At 36.8% G+C, this 22,288-nt stretch overlaps 1 protein-coding gene across 1 annotated transcript; it reads left to right on the top strand.

The window, feature by feature from the left end:
• The first annotated feature begins 238 nt into the window (after positions 1–238).
• On the top strand, positions 239–22,079 carry RUFY2 (RUN and FYVE domain containing 2). The gene is made up of 17 exons (XM_008948625.1): positions 239–405; positions 882–999; positions 2,299–2,400; positions 3,693–3,816; positions 5,952–6,013; positions 6,596–6,661; positions 8,067–8,136; positions 9,316–9,417; positions 10,187–10,303; positions 10,938–11,105; positions 12,559–12,656; positions 16,382–16,501; positions 18,268–18,397; positions 18,983–19,077; positions 20,121–20,169; positions 21,063–21,140; positions 21,936–22,079. The coding sequence occupies exons 1-17, from the start codon at positions 276–278 to the stop codon at positions 22,077–22,079; spliced, it is 1,773 nt and encodes a 590-aa protein (XP_008946873.1). The 5' UTR covers positions 239–275.
• Positions 22,080–22,288: the final 209 nt, after the last annotated feature.

The following is a 22,288-nucleotide window of genomic DNA, read 5'->3' as shown; positions in this document are numbered from 1 at the left end:
GTCTCTTTTTTTCATTTGCCTATTAAAAAAATGCAAGATCTGTAAGGGTATTGGTTGGAATTGATGCTTTTCTAGAAAATGGTGATTTATAGCACTTACTGAATTATTACTCTGAGTTTATCTAGATCAAGGTAAGTGTTCCTTTGAACAAGGCAGCTATGAAGCATTTTATTGTTTTGCATCTCTTCTAAAACTTGAACTGTAACTTTTTTTTTTTTCTTTACCTTATTAGCGTAAAGGACCCTACAGCTGTAGAAAGAGCAAATTTACTGAACATGGCCAAATTGAGTATCAAAGGACTTATTGAATCAGCTTTGAGCTTTGGTCGCACTTTGGATTCTGACTACCCACCTTTGCAGCAGTTCTTTGTTGTCATGGAGCACTGCCTGAAGCATGGGCTTAAAGGTGTGAGGATTGCTCTGGCTGTGTATTTCTCGTCCCAAACATGCCATTTTTCTTCCTTTCTTTCTTGAATTAAGATAAAATCAAAGCATGTTTTGATGCTCTAAGAAGTGAAGAAAATATGTAAATGGTCACCTTCTAGTTAATTGTGTCGTTATTAATACTGCACAGCATATATTTCCACTTTTACCAACTCTTTCTTTTGTATCCCATTTTTTGTAAGCAGTCCAGGGTTTGCCACAACTGCATGTATGTATGTATCTTATACTTTTCACTAGTCATCCTTTTTATATTATTTTGCTCTAGCACAGCAATTTTATGCTCATAGCAATGTAATTTCTGAGATGGCTTTGGGTATTGGTGTGTGGTTATATGTAAATCTAGGATTAGAAGTTAATCCTTTCATCACTTCAGCTATTTTAAAGGAAGCTTCCACGGTAACTTAAATTAATTCAGTTATTTAATTTTTCTTTTCCTAGTAAGAAAATCCTTTCTAAGTTACAATAAAACCATCTGGGGTCCTCTGGAACTTGTGGAGAAATTATATCCAGAAGCTGAGGAAATAGCAGCAAGTGTCAGAGATTTGCCTGGCCTTAAGTAAGTAGCATTGGTCAAATACAGTGAGGAAATAAAGGACCTGGTTGAGAATCTGCAGGTGTCTCATGATTTCAGTTGTCGTTAATCAGTCCTTTGAACAGCTAGGATATGGTATTGGGGGAGAGCACAGGTGAATCTTGCTAGGTTTTTGTGTTCTGTACAAAACCAGCTGCTAATAAAGTAGTATTTTTATGTTCTTTTATGATGTTCCTGGGAGAAAAGTTTTCTGAATGGTGGACAAAATGGTGGAAAAAGGAACAGGCTGTGTATGACACAGTCTGCAGTCCAGCACTGCATGAGCAGTTATAATATTATAACATTATAACCCTTATGAACACTTCAGAACTTACGTAAAGCACATATATAAATTATTAACTACTCTTGTATCAGGCCAGATGAAGTAATACCCTTTGCCTAAGTGTGTTATTCTTCCTGTCCTGATGAAGGACACAGGGTGGTTTGTTGTGTTGGTTTGGGCTTTTCTTTTTTGCTTTTTTTTTTCTTCATTTAGGTGCTTACCACTTCTAAGTGTGCAGGCATTACAGCAGGAGGATCTAAAGATACAGGTTTAATTTGTTAGACATTAATGTTTGCCCGTTATGTGCATTTTCATCTTGAGTTGTCTCTCTAAGATTCCAATGAATTTGTAAAAAAGTATGAGTTGTAGGTAGAATTCAGTATGTGTTGTGTAAAGCCAGAGAAGAGGATTGGGAAGGCAGGCTTGTATGATGAGCTTTAATGGACATTTGGTTACTTTTCTCACAGTTCCTCTGAAGACCTTATAAACAAGTTGCAGAAAGGAGTCTGAACTGTTGCATACATTTTACTTCAGCTAGGAAAAGGACATTTAAGATTACCTTTACAGGCAGTCGGGTTAGGAAGAAGGTACCTATAGGAAAAAAGCATCACTCTTATAAATTCTTTCCGTGCTGCTAACCATATACTGTGTGAGAACAAAGCACGTTCAAATACAGCAGTGTGTAGAAAGTTGCATGTTTTCACCCTCTGAGCAAAATAGTTAGTTTTGCTGTCAGACTCTTGTGCGTTCTCTCTTCCTGTTCTTTCCAGGGTCTGCTCCCAAACCCAGCTGAGTTGATGAAAATTTTCCACATCTCATCCCAAAGCTTGAAGTCAGCACCTAGACATTATGGCTTCCTAGGCCGCACTGCGCAACTAATAGTTTAAAATACCTTTTCAGTACCAGTTGCTCTACCAATAGACTGAGAAGATGTTTAAGAGAGTGAATTAATTGATATGTTGTTGATTTGGAACTGTTTTTCTTCATGTCCTGCTTTTCAGAACACCGCTGGGCCGTGCCCGGGCCTGGTTACGGTTAGCACTAATGCAAAAGAAAATGGCCGACTATCTTCGCTGTCTAATCATTCAGAGAGATCTTCTCAGGTAAACAATTATGTAGATTTGGTTTATAATTTACTTTTAGAGGTCTAGTGTCCTGGAAAAAAAAAATTATTTCCTATTTGCTACTTTTCGGTGTATCCTTAGTATAGCAGGGTGTAGTTTCTGGCCTCTGGGCTGATTTCTTCCAGTCCATGGGGTAGAGTGAGCAAACACTGCTGCCTCATCAGGATTGAGGGCCAGTTGATGGGTGAAGGGGTGTTTCCTCCTGGCCTGGGAGGGTGGGCCTTCTGCAAGGCGCCTAGCTGTTCTTTCATAGGTGAGGGTAATTAGAAAAGGCTCCTCTTGCATTTGTCCACCATGCAGAATATAGACTGGAAACCTCTGGGGAGGAGATGAATTCACCCCTACTGAATGCGTGGTTTCCTACTGAGCTACTGTTGCATGGAGGACTATTTCCTTGAGCTTTCCTTTCACTGTTCTAAAACTGGCATGGCTCTGCTATAGTATAGCTTCTTTTTCATGGGGTAGTTGAAGCACAAAGGGAAAAATCCCTTGTCATCTTAACTACAGTTCTGTAACCTATGCATATTTTTAGGACTTCTCTTGTGTGCCCAAATAGTGTTGGTATGTCAGGTGTTCAGCAGCTATGGACTTTTCTATTGAAAGCACATTTCATAGGCTCTGAAACTTCATTTAAAAAATGGAAGGAGGAGGAAGTAAATGTTGGTATTCAGTTGTTTAGTGGAATGTTTTTCTTTTAAAAACCTTATTGGCATTTTATCCCTTTCTATTTCTCTTCTCTTAGCTTTTTGATCTCTTTCTTAGCTTCTTTAATTTCAAGCTTGTGTTCATTAAAGTCCAGACCTTTTTTCACTCAAGGTAATTTTTTTACCATGCTTCTTCAGCGTTCTCTAGTGTTTCTTAACAACATCAGAATTGTTCGACTGTGTGGCCAAACGTATCTGTTGCAGTATCCACTTCAGCAGTGGCTAGTACCAAGTGTATAGGGAAGAGCTATTTTGGTGGTGTGTCTTTTTTATGAAAACAAAGTAAGCTTTGCCTCATGAATTTCCCAGCTTTCCAGCCTCTTGCGGCTCAGATTTCTGGAGCCAAAGGTAGTATCTTTGTTTTTAATAGCCTCTGAGACAAACCATGCGCTGTCAGTTTTTTAAATATTTATGAGGTGAAAGTATGGGCAGACCCAGTTCATCTTTAAGGATGTTCGATTAACGTTAAAATAAGATAAACAATTCAGATTTAGATGTGTCTTAATAATTTATCAGATGTAAATGTACTGAATATACCCATAAGATGCATTTTTTTTTCTTTAACAGTGAATTTTATGAGTATCATGCACTAATGATGGAGGAAGAAGGAGCAGTTATTGTTGGGCTATTAGTTGGGTTAAATGTGATAGATGCTAACCTGTGTGTGAAAGGAGAAGACCTAGATTCACAAGTAAGTCAGTACAGGTAAAGTAATGTAAATGCAATCCATAAGAATTATTTTTTTTTTTTGTTACAGTGAATTTTGTTACTATGGAGTTGTGATTGGTTAGAAATCTTACCGGAGACTTAGGGAGTGATCCAGCTCCTGGATCAGGAGAGGCTATTGCATTAACCTCAATATCACTTGGGTCAGACCTTTAGATGGTGATAATTGTCAGAGTGCAAGGCTGAAGTTTTATGCTTCGTCATCAAATGGATGTAATATTAGCAATACAGAGATCTTTCCACCTTAATTGTGTAACTTTGCCTTTGTGGGAGAAGTCTAGTTCCATGATCAGTTTATCCTGTTTAGTTCATTTGGTGTTCTGGAACATAGTAGGAGTGTTTCAAGGGCCTGAAATAAAAACTTTCCTCACATAGTGTGATAAAAGATCTTATAAGAGGGTGATTGCTCTCAATCTGCAAAACAACAAGCATTCTTCCTTTGCAAAGTTCTTTGAACTCTGATCTTTTTCAATAAAACCTTGATGAATTATTATTATATGCAGAGGCACAAGTATTTATAAATAAACATAGGCTGTGTTCAGTCCTGATTAGCTGTCTAGCCTCTTTGTGGAAAAAATCATAATAAAGTGATTATTACTGTATTTCAGCATATATTTGATGAAAAAGCTATTTCCATGGCAAAGAAAACTTACAGCTAGTTTGGTATGTGTGCTTTTGAATCATAGGGTTAACTTGTCTCTGGTTGTTCATTCTAGTCACAGTCTAATGTTTTAGGCACTGAACTTGCCTACCAGAATAAGCAACATTGAAAAGCCTGTAACACCAGTGCACTCTTCTTTACTATTGAGAATTATATGTGTGTACTATAAATCACAAAATCTATTACTAGCTAGACCTTTGTTATCTAGGTTACTTGGTGGCTGCTGTATGAGAGGAAATAAAACTTGATTTGAGAAGGTAGTAGTGGCTGTCCAGATGAGATTTTAGAGTAATTCTGTTTGTGAAGAGTAGTATAAATAAAGCATCTTCCCAGAGAAGCCAGAAGCAGCAAGTTATAGTGGACAGAAAGAAAAACTTCTGAAGGATGGTGGAAGTCATATCCTGGAGCATCATTTTGGCATGTTAGAAGAGTACTTTTCAGTGGTGAAACCTGTGTGTGCTCACATAGAGAGTTAAAACAAAGTAACTTTTGCAGAGGTAACAGTTTACTTTTTTTTAAGAGATACTATTTTGCTTTAGTAGGCAAAAAGCTTTTGGAGGAGGATATTTTTAAAAAAGATATGGGAAGAACAAAAGGTCATTGCAGGAAACTGACGGGAGAGCATTGTATAAACCAAGGAAATGTTAAACTCAGCAAGTTACTTGTATTCAAAAACTAAAAGGAGCTTAAGAAGGAAGCATTAGGTCAGAGAAGTTGAAATACTTCTGTGAAGAGGGTGCCAGGGACCAAAAAGGAGGGGTTTTGGTAAAGCAAGCATAGTGAAATACTTTTGTTAGATGTTTGTAAATAGAGTTGGAAGCAGAACTCATGGTGATGTTATTTATAGGATATATGATTAGATTACAGTTGAGTAGAAAATAAATTAGGTGCATATTTTTCAAAATTTAAAAAAAAAAAGACTGCAGTTGAATTGGCACATCTGGGAATCAACAGGTGTGGAGAGGTAGTATTATTTTGCAAGGAATACTGAAAAACTGAGTATGGGGGAAACATCTTTTTGGGAGATGTGCTGCAAAAGGAAATCATGTGAAACACTACACAGAAATTATCACAGGTTAGCTCAGTGAGTGATAGGGTTGAGTGGTATCTGATAAATGCCCAAATGAAAGTCTTCCTTTAATTTCTTGGCCAAGCCCTGTCAGAGCTAAGAAGTCATCTTTACTTTGGGATTTGGTACAAAGGTAACATCATTCTTAACAAATATGTGAGACTACATTTAAAACAAAAAAAGAAAAAAAAAAAACACAGAATTTTGTTTAAAATGTTACAGTTAATTTTTTTGAGCTTCTAGCTGAAACTGGATCGATCTTTAAGGTGCTGATGTAAGTGAGGTTTTAGTAGTCCTGTAGATGCAAGACCATGAATATCAGCAGCAGTTGTTTGTGAGCTGTGAAACTGTCCATGTGCTTTCTCCTTAGGTCGGGGTGATCGATTTCTCTATGTATTTAAAGAGTGATGATGACATTGGGGGTAAGGAAAGGTACGTCCTCATCACATACCTCAGGTTTTGCATGTTAACAAATAATTTCTTGACTGGTGCCCTGATCTTTGTAGACATAAGTCAGCTTCCCTAAAGATGGGGTCTTCTTATCTCACTGTTAAAAAATGGCACGTGACATTGTTCTGTATTACTGGTTAACTGGAAGAATATTTGCATTCTGAAGCAAACCTCAGTGACATCACCTGCTTCCTTTACCTGATGGGCAGTGTGGGAGGGTTGCAAGGAGGCAATGAAAGGGATTCTCCTAACCTTTAAGCCCTCACCCTGGGATTTAGTCACCAGAGTTACAGCAGAGTAAATGTACAGCCTCAAAGAAAAAGGACATTCATCTTCTATGTTTCATGTAGAGAAATAATTTGTAGTTAAAGCCTTGGCTTTTTTTAGTTTCTCACTGATGTCACAACATGTAAGTTGCTGACTTCATGATTTTTAGACAAAGTTACTTCATTTCTTTTTAAAAAGCATGATTAAGGTGGACATTTGCATATGATAGGTATATTTTTAGTACATAGTTCACTACGTCATTTTGTTAAACCTGATTTTATTCTGTGTTTGCTTCAGAAATGTACAGATTGCTGCAATTTTGGACCAAAAGAATTACGTTGAAGAACTGAACAGGCAACTGAAGTAAGTATTACTTTTGAAGTATGAATGTCAGTCTGGACTTAGAGGTGAAACACTTCTATTTCCTCTTGTACTACAGCTTTGTAAGAGAACTTCAGAGAAAGGGGTGTGAGTTCTTCATGTTTAGACTGAGGATGTAGTGAAGTTGGGAAGGATAAACTACTGGAGAGACTCAGGAAGTCTTAGTTTTTATGCTTTTGTTTTTTGACAGTCAGAACCTTTATTCTTCAAAGAAACAAAGAACAGCAGGCCAAAACTGATCAAAGTCCTTACAGTTCAGAACTTCACAGGAATAAAAAGCTTGATCTGGATTTTAACTGTATTCTATTTAATAGTTTTCAAAGAGTGTTATTGAGTGTTCTGGGTGAATCTGCATGTTTTTATTTATTTGCCTTTCATAATATTTTAGTCTGTAGCTTTAATGCCTAGGACCAAAAACTGAGTAAGTTCATTGCTTGCTGTTGCAAGTTGTGGCTCCTGTGGAAAGAGTTTTCAGGCAAGCAGCCTTTCCCCCTTGCTTGGCTGGATGGAGCAAACCTAGTCCACCACTCTGTTTGCTACTGTACAACTGGAACAGTGCTCATAATTCTCTAAGGAGCAGTGTACAAAATTAAACAGTGCGATGATCTAAAAAGCAAAAAAAATCCAAAACCAAACAAGCCACAAACCCACAAAGAATATCTGTAGAATCTGTTGTATAGCTGATCTTCTTGATACCTTTTTGAAATGTAATCAGATTTTTAAAATTTTACTGGTGATCATCTTGATCATTTGTGTTGGGATAAAGATATTCTGGTTTGAAATTCTGCAGTCACTGAGCAGAAACCTTCAACAGGACAGGCTAACTTAAGTGTGTCAAATATGAGCAAAATGAAAGTAAATTAAGGAGGAAACAACTTGGAAACTGGTTTATGCATGGAATTACTTGCAAACCAGTGGTTCATCAGCTCTCCTATTTCTTTGAGGGTCCGCTGTTCCTTCCCACACATGCTAAAATATATTAATCTCCTCTGCCTTGCTATTCTTAATGAACTGGTGACTTCTGAGGACACTACAGTAGAAACAGGTGGAAAAGTAGAGAATTATAGAATAGGGTTTACTTTTTCCTGTGTGTGAAGTGCAGCCTAAAAAAATGTGCTTAAAGCAGAAATAAGCAATCAGGTAATGGAGAAGGCCTGGGTGTAGTTTGATATGATAAAAGAAACATGGACTAATAAAAGGAAATAAAATTCTGATGAGACTTCAGAAATGAAGTCTAGAAGCATAAAGGAAGAGGTAGCCTGCAAATAAATCTCAAAAAATGTGGAGAAGCAAGTAATTTTATAAAAGGAATGGCTTTTGGAGGAAGAGCTTGATTGAATGAGTTTTGATGTAATTTTGAGTAATGTTTTTTCTTTCTCTCCTTCAGTAGCACAGTTAGCAGTCTACATGCAAGAGTTGATTCACTAGAGAAATCAAACACTAAACTGATAGAAGAGGTACTATTTTCTTCTAGTAATGTATAATAGATATTATTTATTCTCAAACACTTTTCTAAATATACTTACGTTATTTTAATCTAAGTTCTGTATCATATATATTCATATACCTTTATTATGGCTCTAAGAAAAGGTGTAGTAGCTGCAGGGATTTGACTTGCCTAGGTAGCCTGCAGCATCAGTAAATTAGTTCTGTAGAAAAAGGCAAGTTCCCACTTGGGACAAAATCAGACATGAGGCCTTTCTTAATGCAGGCTGTCAGTCTGATTTTGTGCAGATGACTAGTCCATAATGGATGACACCAGTTGCTACAAAGAGACAGAAAATAGTTCTCCAAGCAATTTCTGTTACCATTCTCAGCTGTAGCCAAAGGGTTGCTGCTTCCTTACCATATGCTTATATACAGTTTTATACTTGTCTAGCTCTGGCTTCGTATTTATAACCTATATTTCTGGTTATCTTTGATGCTTGACTAGATTCCAGTATTTTTAGCTTTTGAAGAGAGTGCACAGTTGTTTTTTTTTTTTTAATCTGAGCTGTTAGAGAAATAGTTAATGAAGTGGTAAATGGAAATGTCTAAAGCTCACTCTGGGTATGAAAGTATCCAAAGAGAGGGAAAACATTTGTTTCTGAGTGTTAATTCTAAAGAGTATTCTGGTTCCTCTACAAACCTTCAGCTCAACTGTTCAGCTATTTTGATCAGCTGGGTTATAATTCTGACATTAGGGTACATTTTGTAGGGCCTAGTTATAATGTTTTCTCTTTTGTGAATATGTTTTTTTGTTTTATCTGGAAGAGGTTTTCTTATGTAAGTTGTCCCATGTGATATATTAAGATGTCCAAAAAAGAACAAAACTGGATATAGTTGAATCCAAATGGAAAGAAAAAAATATAGGATGAGGAAATGGAATTGAGAGTCTTTAAGTCATAATGAAGCAATGAAAGAAAAGCACATTCTTTACCAGACATAAATAATGAAGTATTTTGAATATGCATGATGTTGTGTAATGAAAGCAACTCATTATTAAAAGCAGAGCTTTATGTTTTCTTTAAAGGTAATCAAACTTGTGTTTGGTAGACTGCAAGGATAGAGCAGAGACTGTCTTGATCTTGCATTCGTGTTTTTTATTTCTACTCAGAAAATTGGTCACACTACTTTTCCTTTATTTTTCTTTTCAGTTAGCGATAGCAAAAAACAATATAATTAAACTTCAGGAAGAAAACCATCAATTAAGGAGTGAAAATACTCTTATTTTAATGAAAACACAGCATCATCTAGAGGTATGTTAGTTTTACCACATTACTATGTTGACATGGTTCCTTGTTCAAATATTCTTACGTCACAACTTGAAGAAAGCAGTAGCTGGGCCAAGTCTAAACCAAATTTTATTAGGGAAAGGACCTGTTGAAACTGGGAAGCTTTATAATAGCATAAACATATTGAAATTATAGGACAGCAGATTGTTTTATAATCATATGCAAATTTTGTAGCATTTTTCCTGGGATTATTTTTCTTTTTATTACATTCTTTTTTTTCTTCAGACTGTAAGCTATATCTAAGAGCACTTAAGGCAATATTATCTGAAAAGCCTGTCAAAAGAATATGTATTTTAGTTGACAAACTGTCTGTTCTGACCTGTCTCATTCTATGGAATGTCATTTGGAGGAAAAATGTATGCAGTTGCTGAACTTTCTTTTAAGCTGTGATTTGTAGCTCCTTATGTAACTTCTTGTATGTGTTTTACAAGAGAACTGGTAAAAGCCCAGGTTGAGCAGATATTTGATACTCAATACTGAAACAATTGTGTAATAGAGTGACTTAACAAAGGAAGTGTACTGCAGAACAGATGTTCGTTTTGCTTGATTTACTCAAGTCTTATTATACAACTGATGACCACATAGCAGAAACAGCTCTTTCCATATTTCTGCTGTGCTTGGAGAATGTATTTTGTTGTTTGTTGTGGTTTCTTTTTCCCCCACAACTGTTAAATTTAAGCTATTAATTGCTAAAGTTGCAACGAAGAAATACAGATTCTCTATATCTTTGTAGGCAACTAAAGTGGATGTTGAAGCAGAACTTCAGACATACAAACACTCCAGGCAGGGTTTAGATGAAATGTACAATGAAGCCCGCAGACAGCTTCGGGAAGAATCACAGCTTCGACAAGTGAGTGTTCTGTCCTAGGGTGACATGGTACTTCTAGAAAAGATCATGCTCGAGAAGAGTCAATATAGAAATACTTCTGGGTTTGCCTTTGCTGGGCTTAGATGCTTTATTTCAGGCTTTTTATTTGAGCTTAGGTGCATTTAATTGACTTCAGTCGCCTTTTCTCTGAGTACTTGTGATAAAAAGTTTTTTTTAACATAGCAGTCAGTGCATCAGTATTTCTCTAACAATGTTGCTAAAGCATGGTAAAGAAAATACATTTTCTCTGAGAAATTGCTGGTAAGTTATCAGTACTGTATGCTCTGTCTGTATGCTAAATCTTGTGAAAATAGAAACCCTTTAGTTCTATTTTTGTAATTAATACTCAGGCTACTCTGTACAACACTGGCAGGGTAATTTCTTATAATGTGTGTTGTCTTCTCCCAAAGTTAAAAAAAAAAACCAACATCTGTCACTAGGTACATGAGAGCATAATGTTTAGGTAGTGAGTAATTTGCAAAGTTAGAGGGGCACAGTTTCTCAAAGGGAGAAATAGGTGGTGCTGCAGCTCTGCTACAGTTAGCTCTTTTCTTAATCAAAACAGAGGTAAAATTTTGCATAACTAAATATTCTGTGTTGTGTTTGTGTTTTATAGGATATGGAGAATGAGCTAGTGGTTCAAGTTAGCATGAAACATGAGATAGAACTTGCCATGAAGTTGCTGGAGAAGGACATCCATGAGAAGCAGGATACCCTCATAGGCCTTCGACAGCAGCTTGACGAAGTTAAGGCAATTAACATGGAAATGTACCAAAAGCTGCAGGTAAAGGAGCAGTCTGTTGTTAAACCTATTAAGTGGCTTGGAATGAAGTGAGAGAAGTCATGCTTGAAATGCATGACTGTTGTTTAGGTAAATACTGTTTCCTTTCTGGTTTCTTTTTGCTAAGTAGCTTGTTGTTTTGGAAGATTTACTGGTGGAAGCATAATTTCACACAAAAAAAGTTCTTAAGGCAGTCACTTAATGTTAGTGGGTTTGTAGAAGATAAGAGCATGAGTGTAAGACCATGGCCCAATAACATCCAATGTGAAACAGAGTAATTAATAGTCTCTGCTAGTGATAATGGTACTTTTTGGCCTGCATTGTATAAAAGCCCAAGAAAATGTAAGCGCATAGTGAGGAGTTAAAAGATGAGATCTGAACTTTCAAAGTAAGGAAAGGCATTTCAAAATCAATGTTGTGTTAAATGGAGAAAGCTATTTGAAGGGTTATAGTGTTGAGATTTTTAATCTGTTAACGAATTAAGAAAATGTGTAACAATGCAGTGCTGCTTTGGCAGAATAGGGATCTTGGAGACCCAACATGCAATTAACCAATGACCAAACACCAGCGGAATTTGGTAATAAATTATTTATGCAGAGCATAAATTTGATTTGTGGAGTAAATTATCCAAACAAGCACAAGAAAGCAGTCAAGTCTGTAACAGAATGAGGGGAAAAATATTGGGAAGCTGCAGAGAGATAATTAAGATGCTGGACAATGGATGCTGCTTTTCCACCTGTGAATGTGAGGAAGCTGGACCAGAGGAAGAGAAATATAAATAGAGCTAGAATGAAAAATAAGAAGAGAATGTTTTTCATAGGCTAGGATTTGTAGGGTTTTGCTTTTCTTCTAAAGCTGTGCTTCCAGGGACTGTGGGTAGCAATTCAGACCGGTCCTGGGCAGAGTAAAACAGTTTAATCATAGCCAGTCTCTGCTATTTAGGAATAATAACTGGTTGATAGTATTGACTTTTGTAGTGAGGATAATATTCTAGCTTTGATTTAGATCTAACAGCTCTGCAAGCAATCAAAATTGTGAAATGCATTAGCAAAACCTGTAAAATTATTTTAGGCACATAGGGTAGTTTGATAAGAGTTGGAGAACCTTATTGATTTCCAGGACTAAACATCTTAGATCTTTATTGGTAAGGTTCTAATGGGATGCTTCAAACAATGATCAGTGAATTTAAGTGATGATCAAAATGATGAAGTAAGGATGGAAACCAAAATGAGGAATGTGTACTTATTAAATAGCATCTACACTTCTAGATTACCAAACTATAAATTTGCTAGGCATAACATTTTAAGTGCTTTCAACTCTATTTTTTAGATGGGAATGTTCAAAACGTGTCAAAACCTGAAGCCATTTTAACATTTTTCCCTTTAGATACTGATGAAAAACACCCCATGAGGTAACAGTTAAACCTTCTTCAGTTTTAATCTTTTTTGTAACACAGGTTTCTGAAGATGCTATGAAAGAAAAGAATGAAATAATTGGTCGATTAGAGGATAAGACAAATCAAATTAATGCAACTATGAAACAACTAGAACAAAGGTACAGGCCCATCTTTGTTTTTCTTTATTCATGTCTCCATGCCTTTACATTTTACTGCATTCCTACACGGTTGCCACCAAAATGTAACTTTCAACTAGAAAATTTAAGAAGAACTTTTAACTAGTGTTTAAATTATTTTTTTTCCTTTTAAACAAATAGTCTTACTTAAATACAAACTTAATCTTTCAGTTTTCTTCCTCCACCATCTGTTTTCCGGTCCTAGGTTTTTGTGCCAATACCAAAAGTTCTTTGAGCTATTTCAACCTTCTGATTCATTATTATCTTTTTTCCACCCCCCCATCTTAATGAAATGCAATAGAAACTAAAGCATTAATCTTGCTTATACTTAAGCATGTGCTTAATATAAACATTTAATGCCTTCATGGATCACTGATTTGCTGAAGCTCTTAAGATTATTTTCTATTGCCATTATTTTCAATGACTTGATGACTTTTTCTATTGAAAGGTTGAAAAGTGAAAGACTAAAATTCCAGTCTATAAATTGACATTATGGTTAGACTGCATGTATTACACAGTATTAAAATGTGATTCATACTTTTTTATTTAGTGGCCTATATGCAACACTGATCTTTTTTTACTGTAAAATATGACATATTCATAAGCCCTGTCATGTTGGTGTTTGACATGTCTTTTTTTTTCATTTAAATCTGGTTATGAAAAACATGGTTATGTATTAAAAATTTAGTGACATGAATATTCTTTTATTGACATCCTTTTTCCCTCTTTTTTCTTTTTCTTTTTATCCTTTATCCCAATTTTTGTTTTTACTATTTTGCTGCCTTCATCTGTCTTTGATTTTTGTCCACTGCATTCATGAAGTGACAAAGATCTGTTAACTCAAACTAGGACTATTGCAATGTCTTTCGTCAAATGTGCCAGCAATGAAGCTCAGCACCAGTATAAACTTGTCAAAGATATATCATTCTGAAAGCTCCTCCAGATCTGTTGTGTTTAAATAATTACTGATAAAATACAACTGCAGAGTTTTCCAATTAGAAGTTTAAATATAAAGTGGTATTAGAAATCCTGCACTGTAACTGGATCGTAGCTGGGTTCTATTTCATTTTCTGAAAGAACATCATCTCCGATCTCACTTTACCCCTCTTAAAAAAAACAAAAACAAAAACTACTGCACTATTACTAAGTAAATGTAAGCTAGTTTTCTAATGCTATTTAATCACTTCTTAATTGTCAAGCAAAGTTTGTTAGCAATTTTACTTCGATTGTACATTTTTATTAATTTTGTTTCCAATTAGTGATTTTTCCTATTCTTTATGGTACTGATAGATTTTTGAAGTAGCCCTTCTGACTATTATTTCCCTTCTCCCCTGCTTATTTCTTTCACTTTTAGGCTGTATTTATCCCAAAAGCGTGCTTTCTGTTGGGTTTTTTGGTTGTAACTAGCACTGTTTTCTTACACAGGCTGACAGGAGTTTGGGGGAAGGGGAGTTGAGTGCTATATCAGAACAACATATTCTTAAAAAGGCAGTACCCTTTAAAAACAGGATAAAAAGAGGGTTAGCATACATGTTCAGTATATAGAGTGGAAGAGTTACAGGATGGGGGAGATAAAACAGCTAAAGCACAATTGTATTTTGCTGATGTGACGTGGGGTAAAATATTTGAAGACTGAAAATGTGTTTGGAGCCTGGACTTGGATGGGGCTCTGGATGGGAAGGACAGTGTGTGTGCTAGTAAATTTTGTAGCTGTAGTTCCTGCCTGGAACAGCTGCATCATGATAGCTGATGTGGAAGATGTAGTAATAAGTAGGTCTTACATTTAGGGCCCAGATCCTGTACTTGTCTAACTTGTTTGTCAGCTAAGGATCTTAGGTCTGTTGGTAGCTATGTCTGCGCTGTAATCATCACATGTAGATTTGCCCAGCCTCTTTTCTTTCTCTCCACCCATCACTGGGCAGTCTTTACAACTCATGTTACTGCTTACCTGCACTGCAGAAATAAGGGTTTTAGCTGCTGACTGCCCTTGGTGCACTTCTCAATGTTTGCTCTGAAGTGTGGAGAGCAAGTTGACTGGGAAAAGAACAAGAAGAAGGGGATGTGCCTGCAGAACTGAGGGCAGGACACAATCATATGGAAAGGATTTCTACTCCATGATTATGTATGACCATATACCTTGGCTTGGAATCAGAAAAAGCCTTTAACATGGGCTGGCTCTGGAAAAAATGGTTTAAAAAATCTCCCATCCTCCAAGAAAACCCAAGCCAGGAACCGTGACTAGAACAGGTAGACCGTAGCAGAAACGTAAGCGTTACTCATCCCATCCTCACCTATGCAAACAGGTATTGCCCCAGAATTTGTGACTTAGGGAGGGTTTTAACTTGCTCATGGTGTTACTGTCGTGTGTACCTTCAGCTGCTTCTGCCCCATGAATTGACCCTGCTTTTTCCCCACTGTTCTCCTTTCCAGATGTGTTTTGGCCCTGTGTGCACTGCCATTGCAAATGTGACTGGGAACATTCTTAACAACTAGTATAGCTGAAAGAGATAGCACACACTTCACAAGGGACTTTAATGGCAGGCTTTTTTCACTTGTTTACTGGCAGCTTTTGGAAACTCCTGCTGGTGCAGCTTCATCAGTAGAAGCACAAATGTAGACATGTTGCTGACTTAATTTCTTTTTAGCTGACACTAGGAGTTGTGAGTTGCTCTGCATTTGGCTAGTGATGAGAATGGGAAGTGAGAAATCAAGCACAGAGAGAGTCTCACAGATCTCCCACCGCTTACCTGGGAGGCCCTTGAAACAGCTTCGCTAGACATGATGCAGCAGGTGGGGACGTTCAGTGGCATTTTACAGGCTCTTTTACTCTTCTGCCTTTTTATCCGGACAGGTGTAGCCACAATATAGCACAAGCTCCATTTTAGTACCTTTACTTTTGTTACATTACATCCACCTTTTTTTTTTTTTTTGACTGAAGAGGTAACCAAACAGAGAGGAACCACAATGAACTGATGGATTCCAAGGGGATTACTAACTGAAGCAGAAGCAAATCCCTGGAAATCAGAAAGGAAAGAATAAATTAAAAAAAAAATCCCTCGTTTTTTGATTAATCAGTTTTATTTATTTTGCCTATAGCATGGAGCTATTTTAACCAGTGTAAGAATGCGTTATTTTTAATACAGATTATTTAATTTAATAATATGATGTAGTAGAAGTAGTTCTTTAAATGTGGTGGGACCTGTCAGGATGTGTCGTGTTGTATTAGGCTAGTTACGTTTTTTTGCTGTCTGATTGCAGTGCTCTGTACTCAGCCTTATGCCTGAATTGTTTTGAGCTGCTTTTGCCCAACACATGCTGGGTGATTAGTACAAGCTAAGTACTTTTATAGCATTTATTTTGGGGGAAAAAAGCTCCCAAAAATAACACATGAGCTAAAGGGAAAAAAAAAGCATTAAGGTATATGCTTCAATTCTAAAATATGTATCATCATGCTTTGGCATCTGTTATTCATGAGCATAAAATAAAAGTGATTACTTACAGTGATTACTCTCTTACTGTATGAAAAAACAGGAGCTAGTTCTCTAGGCATTGTATGGATTTCTCGTTTGAGTTTGTGAGTTTCCCCCAAACTTTATTTTTATTTAGAAATGTTTCTATTTCCCCATTTTTCTTTTATTTGTCTTCTTCACCCTCTACACCCTAGTTCTAGCTTCAGTTTTACCCAAAGTTGATTTGAATTACACCAGATTGCAGCAAGCAGAGAAGGCTCAAACGGAAGCTGAGGCCGAGGATGAGAAACTTAAACAGGAATATATGAATAAATCTGAAAGTCTGCAGAAGGAATTCTCCCAGAAGGAGAAACAGCTGTAAGTATATCTTTCCTGTTTGGAAAAATACACAGTAGTAAACATTATACATTGCAATATGCTCTGTGTCTTTACATAGACTGGTTGTTGAGAAATGGTTTTGAGCAGAATGTAGATACTGCAGATCTTCGTGTTATGTACTGGCAAGGTGGAAGAGAAGATGCCATTCTAAGAAAGTCAGGCTACCTTTGGGTGCCTCTAAAATGGCATGCAGCTTGAAAGGAGGGGGAAGAACAGTGTTGGTGTTTGTCTAGAAGTGCCAGCCTAATTCATGAGGAAATTATCACAAGGAGGGGAAAATACATAGTGTAGTAGTAGTGGTAATAAACACTTTTAACAAAACACACAAGTAAAATAGAAATGGCTTAAGAATAGTTTAACTGATCAGGCTTATGAATAAGGTAGAAGTGGTTTACCTTATCCACTGTTCAGGAAAAAAAAATCCACTGGAATCCTAAATATTAAAAAGTAATATAAAAGCCATCCCACTAGTCTTTCTCCTGGTAAACCCTTCAGTACTGATTTAACTAAATATGTAGTGTAGAAAGCTCCCTGTAAGGGCAGATGTTTTCCCTATTTGGAAAGATAACAAGTAAATTATTTACGACAGTACAAATCTGTGGCACAGCAAGGATTTGAGCTTAAAAAATCTGTGATTTCCAATCTAGTTGGCCTGCCCTACCTCCCTTACAACTGAGTGCTAATAAACTTGTCTAACTGTCATGACAAATGTTCACTACCACAGTCATCTTTGCAGATTTTGGCAAAAGAACAGTTCAGACCCCAGCCTTAGAATTCTGCAATTCTGAAACCTCAAGGTCATGTTTACTTCTGATCTTTTCCAGCCAGATGCTGAGGTAGTGTCCCAAAATGTAAGTCTTTCCTTAAAAATGGTTTTGGTTTTAAAACAGGAAAATTGCTGGGGTTACAGGTTTTCCGTCAAAAAACCCATGCATGACTACTTTCAGATTTTTCCTCTTTTATTGTGTTGGCACAATTTAGATCTAGAAGGTTGAGCAGTGTGCTTCCCTCCTTTGGTTTCTCTGTGACATTTTAAATACCAACTCTTCTGTGAAGCTGATGAAAGGCCCACACTAGGTGGAATTTCACTAGCAGAGCAGCCCTAATTCCTTTACACTGGACTCTAGTTAAACTAAAAGAACTTTGACCCCTCTTTATGTTGAACCCCAGCTATGCAGAAAGCTCCATAACTATAGTAATTTAAATACCTTCTTCCTTTATTTTCAGTTCTGTTCAAAATGCTGTAATGCTTAGTCTAAAATAGGAGATTCACATCTAAGGCTATAATGTTAAGTAACTTTTAAGAACACCAGAGATATATGCAGTCATTGTGGGCACCACCAGTAGCGCTGTGGTTGGTCGGCTGAATTTAGGAACAAACTATGTAAGGGTAAGGGGGCTTTGCCTTATGCACATCTTAAAGATACTTTGGAATTTCATGGTTAATCTTCCCTTGATCAGTTATTACAAAGGTCAGCTCTTCAAAATTATGCCATATTCTTGGTCCTTTAAGAACACTTCTTTTTAAAAGCACTTTCTAAGTGACAGTGTTTTGGTTTATTTATTACACTGATGACTAAAATACACAGATATTGATACATCGTTTCTGTTTTAGAAAACATGTAAGTTCATAAGTTATTACAATAATAATACATTGCACCCAGAAATAAACTCACTGGTTTTTTTTTAAATTATACTCTTGTGCACAGTGATTTTTTTTTGTTTGTTTGTTTTGCATATTCTAGGCTTCAGCTGGAAACAGATTTGAAGATAGAAAAAGAGTGGCGGCAAACCTTAGAGGATGATCTTCAAAAGGAAAAGGAAACTGTATCTCATCTGAGAATAGAGACCCAAGAAATAATTAACCTTAAAAAAGTAAATTCTGCAGTAAAATTCAACTAGTAATTCAGAAGTTGACTGGAAAGTTAATTGTGGACTTAGACATGGTATTTTTAAGAATTTCTGTAAGGGTATAAGGAAGATCAGATTAGTATATTCTTACGAATAGATTAAGAAAAAAAAATGGTGTTTTACTCACCATTTAGGCCTCAGATCAGAACTAAGTGCTTTGAGTAAGGAAAAATGAAATCCTCATTTTCCTTTCTCAGTTCTGTTGAAGACTCTGTCTTCTCATCTGAGGCCAGAAAGCGCTTCAGCTTCTCTCCTACTTGGTGTACGTGCCAGTATAGTGATGCTGATCTGTGCAATCAAGTGTTTTAATTTTCTTCCTGGAGCAGACTGCAGAAACCAAAATCCTTCATATCTTGGTGTCTAAGAGAGTTTAATCCTGAGTTGTTGCTGTTCAACTTGGATTTGGGAGACTTAATAGTGTGATGGATCACCCATTCATTCACTTGGCTTTCTCAGGAAGATCAGCTTTAGTGGTTTTCTGGGCAGTAGGCAAATACAATTTTGAGAATAATTGGAGTTCTTTGTTTGTTTGTTTGTTTTTTTCTCAAGGACTTCCTTAAACTTCAGGAAAAGAACAAGCAACTGAAAAGGATATGTCAAGACCAAGAAGCTGCTCTAGAAGAACTGGCATCCAAGCTGAGCGAGTAATCTCCTTATTCATTATGATAATAATTTTTGTCTTATAAATTTGAATTTAAGAAAAATAGTAGGATGATGGTCATCTGAATTAGAGTGTATATGACGGTATTACCTAGCCAGTTATCAAAAAGAAATATGTCTAGTTAGGCAAGGTGTGTTTCTTTATATTTTTGGCTGGTGAGCTGGCTGTGAACTCATGGGTAGTTACAGTGCTCTGAACAGAAAATCCTGGTCTGAAAGGGCCTTGAGGCATCAGTTGTTGTTCTGCATTGGAAATGGTTGGCTAGCTTTTGCATGTGGTGGTGTTCCCAAAGAAGAACCTAAGTAGAAGATAAAAGCTCTGGCTCCAGCACGACAGTGCTTACCTTTTGGTGAGGGTGCATGTTTGTGGATTCCTGTCTTGGAGGAGATGAAGATTCTCTGTATGACACTTAGAGGCCATTGTTGCTGAGTCTGTAGCAGATGTAAGGGTTTACCTTATCAAAACCCCCTCAGATGATAGTAAGCTCCAAGCACAGTTCTCATTATTGTTACGTGTTGTTAAAGTTTCATTGAATGATCTCTTGTAGTATGTAGTTTTGCCATGACTAGTGTGGACTTTGTGCCCTATAGAATAACTTAGTATATACACTGTGACTCAGTTTTGAACAAGTTGGCACTGGATGGCTGTGGGGAGGCTGGTTTCTCCATAATGACATCCTGTAGTCTTGTACAAGCCCAGAAGTTCCAATTCTGGATTTGTACCAGTGCCGTGTGCTAGCTTTAGGTATTTGTGCAGACCTATGCTGGTACAAATTGCTCTCATCCACCTAACCTCAGGAAGATTTGCAGCTGTGCAGAGGATTCTGAGCCCTTTGGAGAGAGCTTGTCTTTGTATAGTGTTTAGTACAGCAGGGAGTGATACCTCCTGGATGCTGCTGTGACATAAAATACTGCTCAAAGTTCAGTGTTATCTTTCTTATAATTTTTAAAGTAGCTACAGCTTTTAAAGTTGTTATACTGTAACTGACAACATAGACGTTTGAAATAGCATTATCTTATTCTTCAGGTCGAAGCTGAAAATAGAAGATATAAAAGAAGCTAACAAAGCATTGAAGGTTAGTAGGATATAGAGGAAAGAAAAATCGTTTTTTACCGTTCCCTTTGAGACATTTTGTAAACATGAGAAGACTTCCCCCCAACAGCAACTATTCAGAAGAGACTCATTGTATGATTTTCTTCAGTGGGAGAGAACCCTGGACTCCTGTAACCTCACAGGGAAAAAGATACTTGCTGGCTTTTGATTTTTCTTGTTTGATGTAGGGCTATGCGTTTTGACACTTCTCTTACAATGGTATACCCTTCTGTGTCTTACAAAGTGTGTCTGGGACAGAGTATGTAGCCAGCTGAGTTTCAGTTATGGACTGCCTCTTGGTGATCAGTAAATTTTTTATGACCTTAGGAAATAAGTGACCTTGTAGCACCAAAACTGATAAAATAGGATCTGTAATGTCCAGGGGTTTGGAACTCTTAAAGAAATGCAGAGAGCGCTGGAGAGCAGAGATTTTGTCTACACACTCCTGTTTTTCTTATTTGGCAAATTCCTGATTTTATCAGTTGCATTAGACAGAAGGAAATGTAGAATTTTTTCTAAACTCTCCTGTTTTGGCTTTTTTTTTTTGCTTCCCTGTGTCTTGGGGACTGTTCTTATGTGCTGGGCAGCTACAAGGCTTGGGTGCTTTTCTGCTTTTCCCAGCTCAGCCATTGACCAGCTTTACTACCTCGAGCACGTTCTCATTGCACCTCTTACCTGCTCTGTCTTGTCTTGTGAGGTTTTGCAGCGTCTTGGAGCAGCCTTGCACTGCTTCAGAGTGTCTTTGTGACATTATATTGGTCTTGGGGCATTAAGCAATTCAAGCAGTAAATGTACTGCTATTGATTTGTCTTGTCCCCTGGCACCCAAAGTTTAACTTACCAGAAACATACAGTTATAATATTTTTTTCTCTCCAGGGCCAAGTTTGGTTGAAGGACAAAGAGGCTACACATTGCAAGTTATGTGAAAAGGAATTTTCTCTTTCCAAAAGGAAGGTAAAACTTTAACAAAATTTCTTCCAACTTAAGTGTATTGTAAGAAGAAACATGCATTATCTTAGAAGTGCAGCGTGAAATGTCAGTGCTCAGATGAACGCATTGTTATTTTTGAGATGTCTTTCAAGTTCTTTGATATGTACAATGCAGCTGGGCCCCAGTTTCAAAAGAAACATTGCCTTTTAGTGAAGTGCCACAAAGGAACATACTTTAAAATTATTCAACCTGCTTTGTGGAATCATCATCTCAAACGCTTGTCAGCTCCGACACTGTTACAATTTGATAGGTGTGGAAGTCTTTTCATGACATTTTTTATACAATAGACTGAAAATTATGAGTTCATTGTTGCTTTAAAGCGTGATGTTAATTTCAATGCTTTGTTACTGTGTGCAGGAATTTTTATATTGCCTTTTTATGTTAAATCTCAATTAGCAACCTGACAAAATCATCCACTGTCTTGAACATCAGTTCTTATATTGTGTTTTTATATAGCAGAGTATGTTCTTAATCCAGAGATTGAATGAAATCTGCAAAGCAAATTTTTTTTTCAAATATGTATTTAAAAAGATATATGTATTTTTAAATATGTATTTTAAAAGACTGTAGTCTGCCTAGGATTGCATCATAGATCAGGATTTAGATGAATTACCTTTTGAAACCGATTCCAGGCTCAGACCAAAGAAGTGGAAGGAATGATATTTTGGATTTCTCTGTGCATATTTTTTATTGTTATCCAATTTACCAAGTATATTTCCATTGTAAAATTTAGTTTTTAATCTCCTCCCCATTATTTAGCATCATTGTAGGAACTGTGGTGAGATCTTCTGTAATGCCTGTTCTGACAATGAACTGCCTCTGCCATCTTCACCAAAGCCTGTTCGGGTCTGTGATTCCTGCCATGCAATCCTCATACAGAGGTGCTCTTCCAGTGTGCCATAAGATGATTTTACAAGACATTTATTACCTTTTGGCATTTAGCTAATCCTGTAAAAACAACAGCAACAAAACAAACCAACCAACCCAACCATGTAAAGAATGTACAGCAGTATTTCCAGGGTTTCAGGTAAGCAGTTCAGAGCTGTGTTTTCAAGGTACCACGGAGGAGTTACCTGTCTGCATCATGTGGAAATGGTGATGGAACAGGACCC

The sequence above is a fragment of the Merops nubicus genome, unplaced genomic scaffold, assembly GCF_000691845.1.
Source record: "Merops nubicus isolate BGI_N331 unplaced genomic scaffold, ASM69184v1 Scaffold14711, whole genome shotgun sequence".
Lineage (NCBI taxonomy): Eukaryota > Metazoa > Chordata > Aves > Coraciiformes > Meropidae > Merops > Merops nubicus.
This window is presented reverse-complemented; position numbering and strand designations above follow the sequence as displayed.

Excerpts from the sequence above, each read along its gene's own strand:
- RUFY2 (XM_008948625.1), top strand. The coding sequence starts at position 276 with ATGGCCAAATTGAGTATCAAAGGACTTATTGAATCAGCTTTGAGCTTT. Across the intron at positions 1,000-2,298 it reads AGAGATTTGCCTGGCCTTAA|AACACCGCTGGGCCGTGCCC; the intron begins GTAAGTAGCATT and ends CCTGCTTTTCAG. Across the intron at positions 18,398-18,982 it reads AAATAATTAACCTTAAAAAA|GACTTCCTTAAACTTCAGGA; the intron begins GTAAATTCTGCA and ends TTTTTTCTCAAG.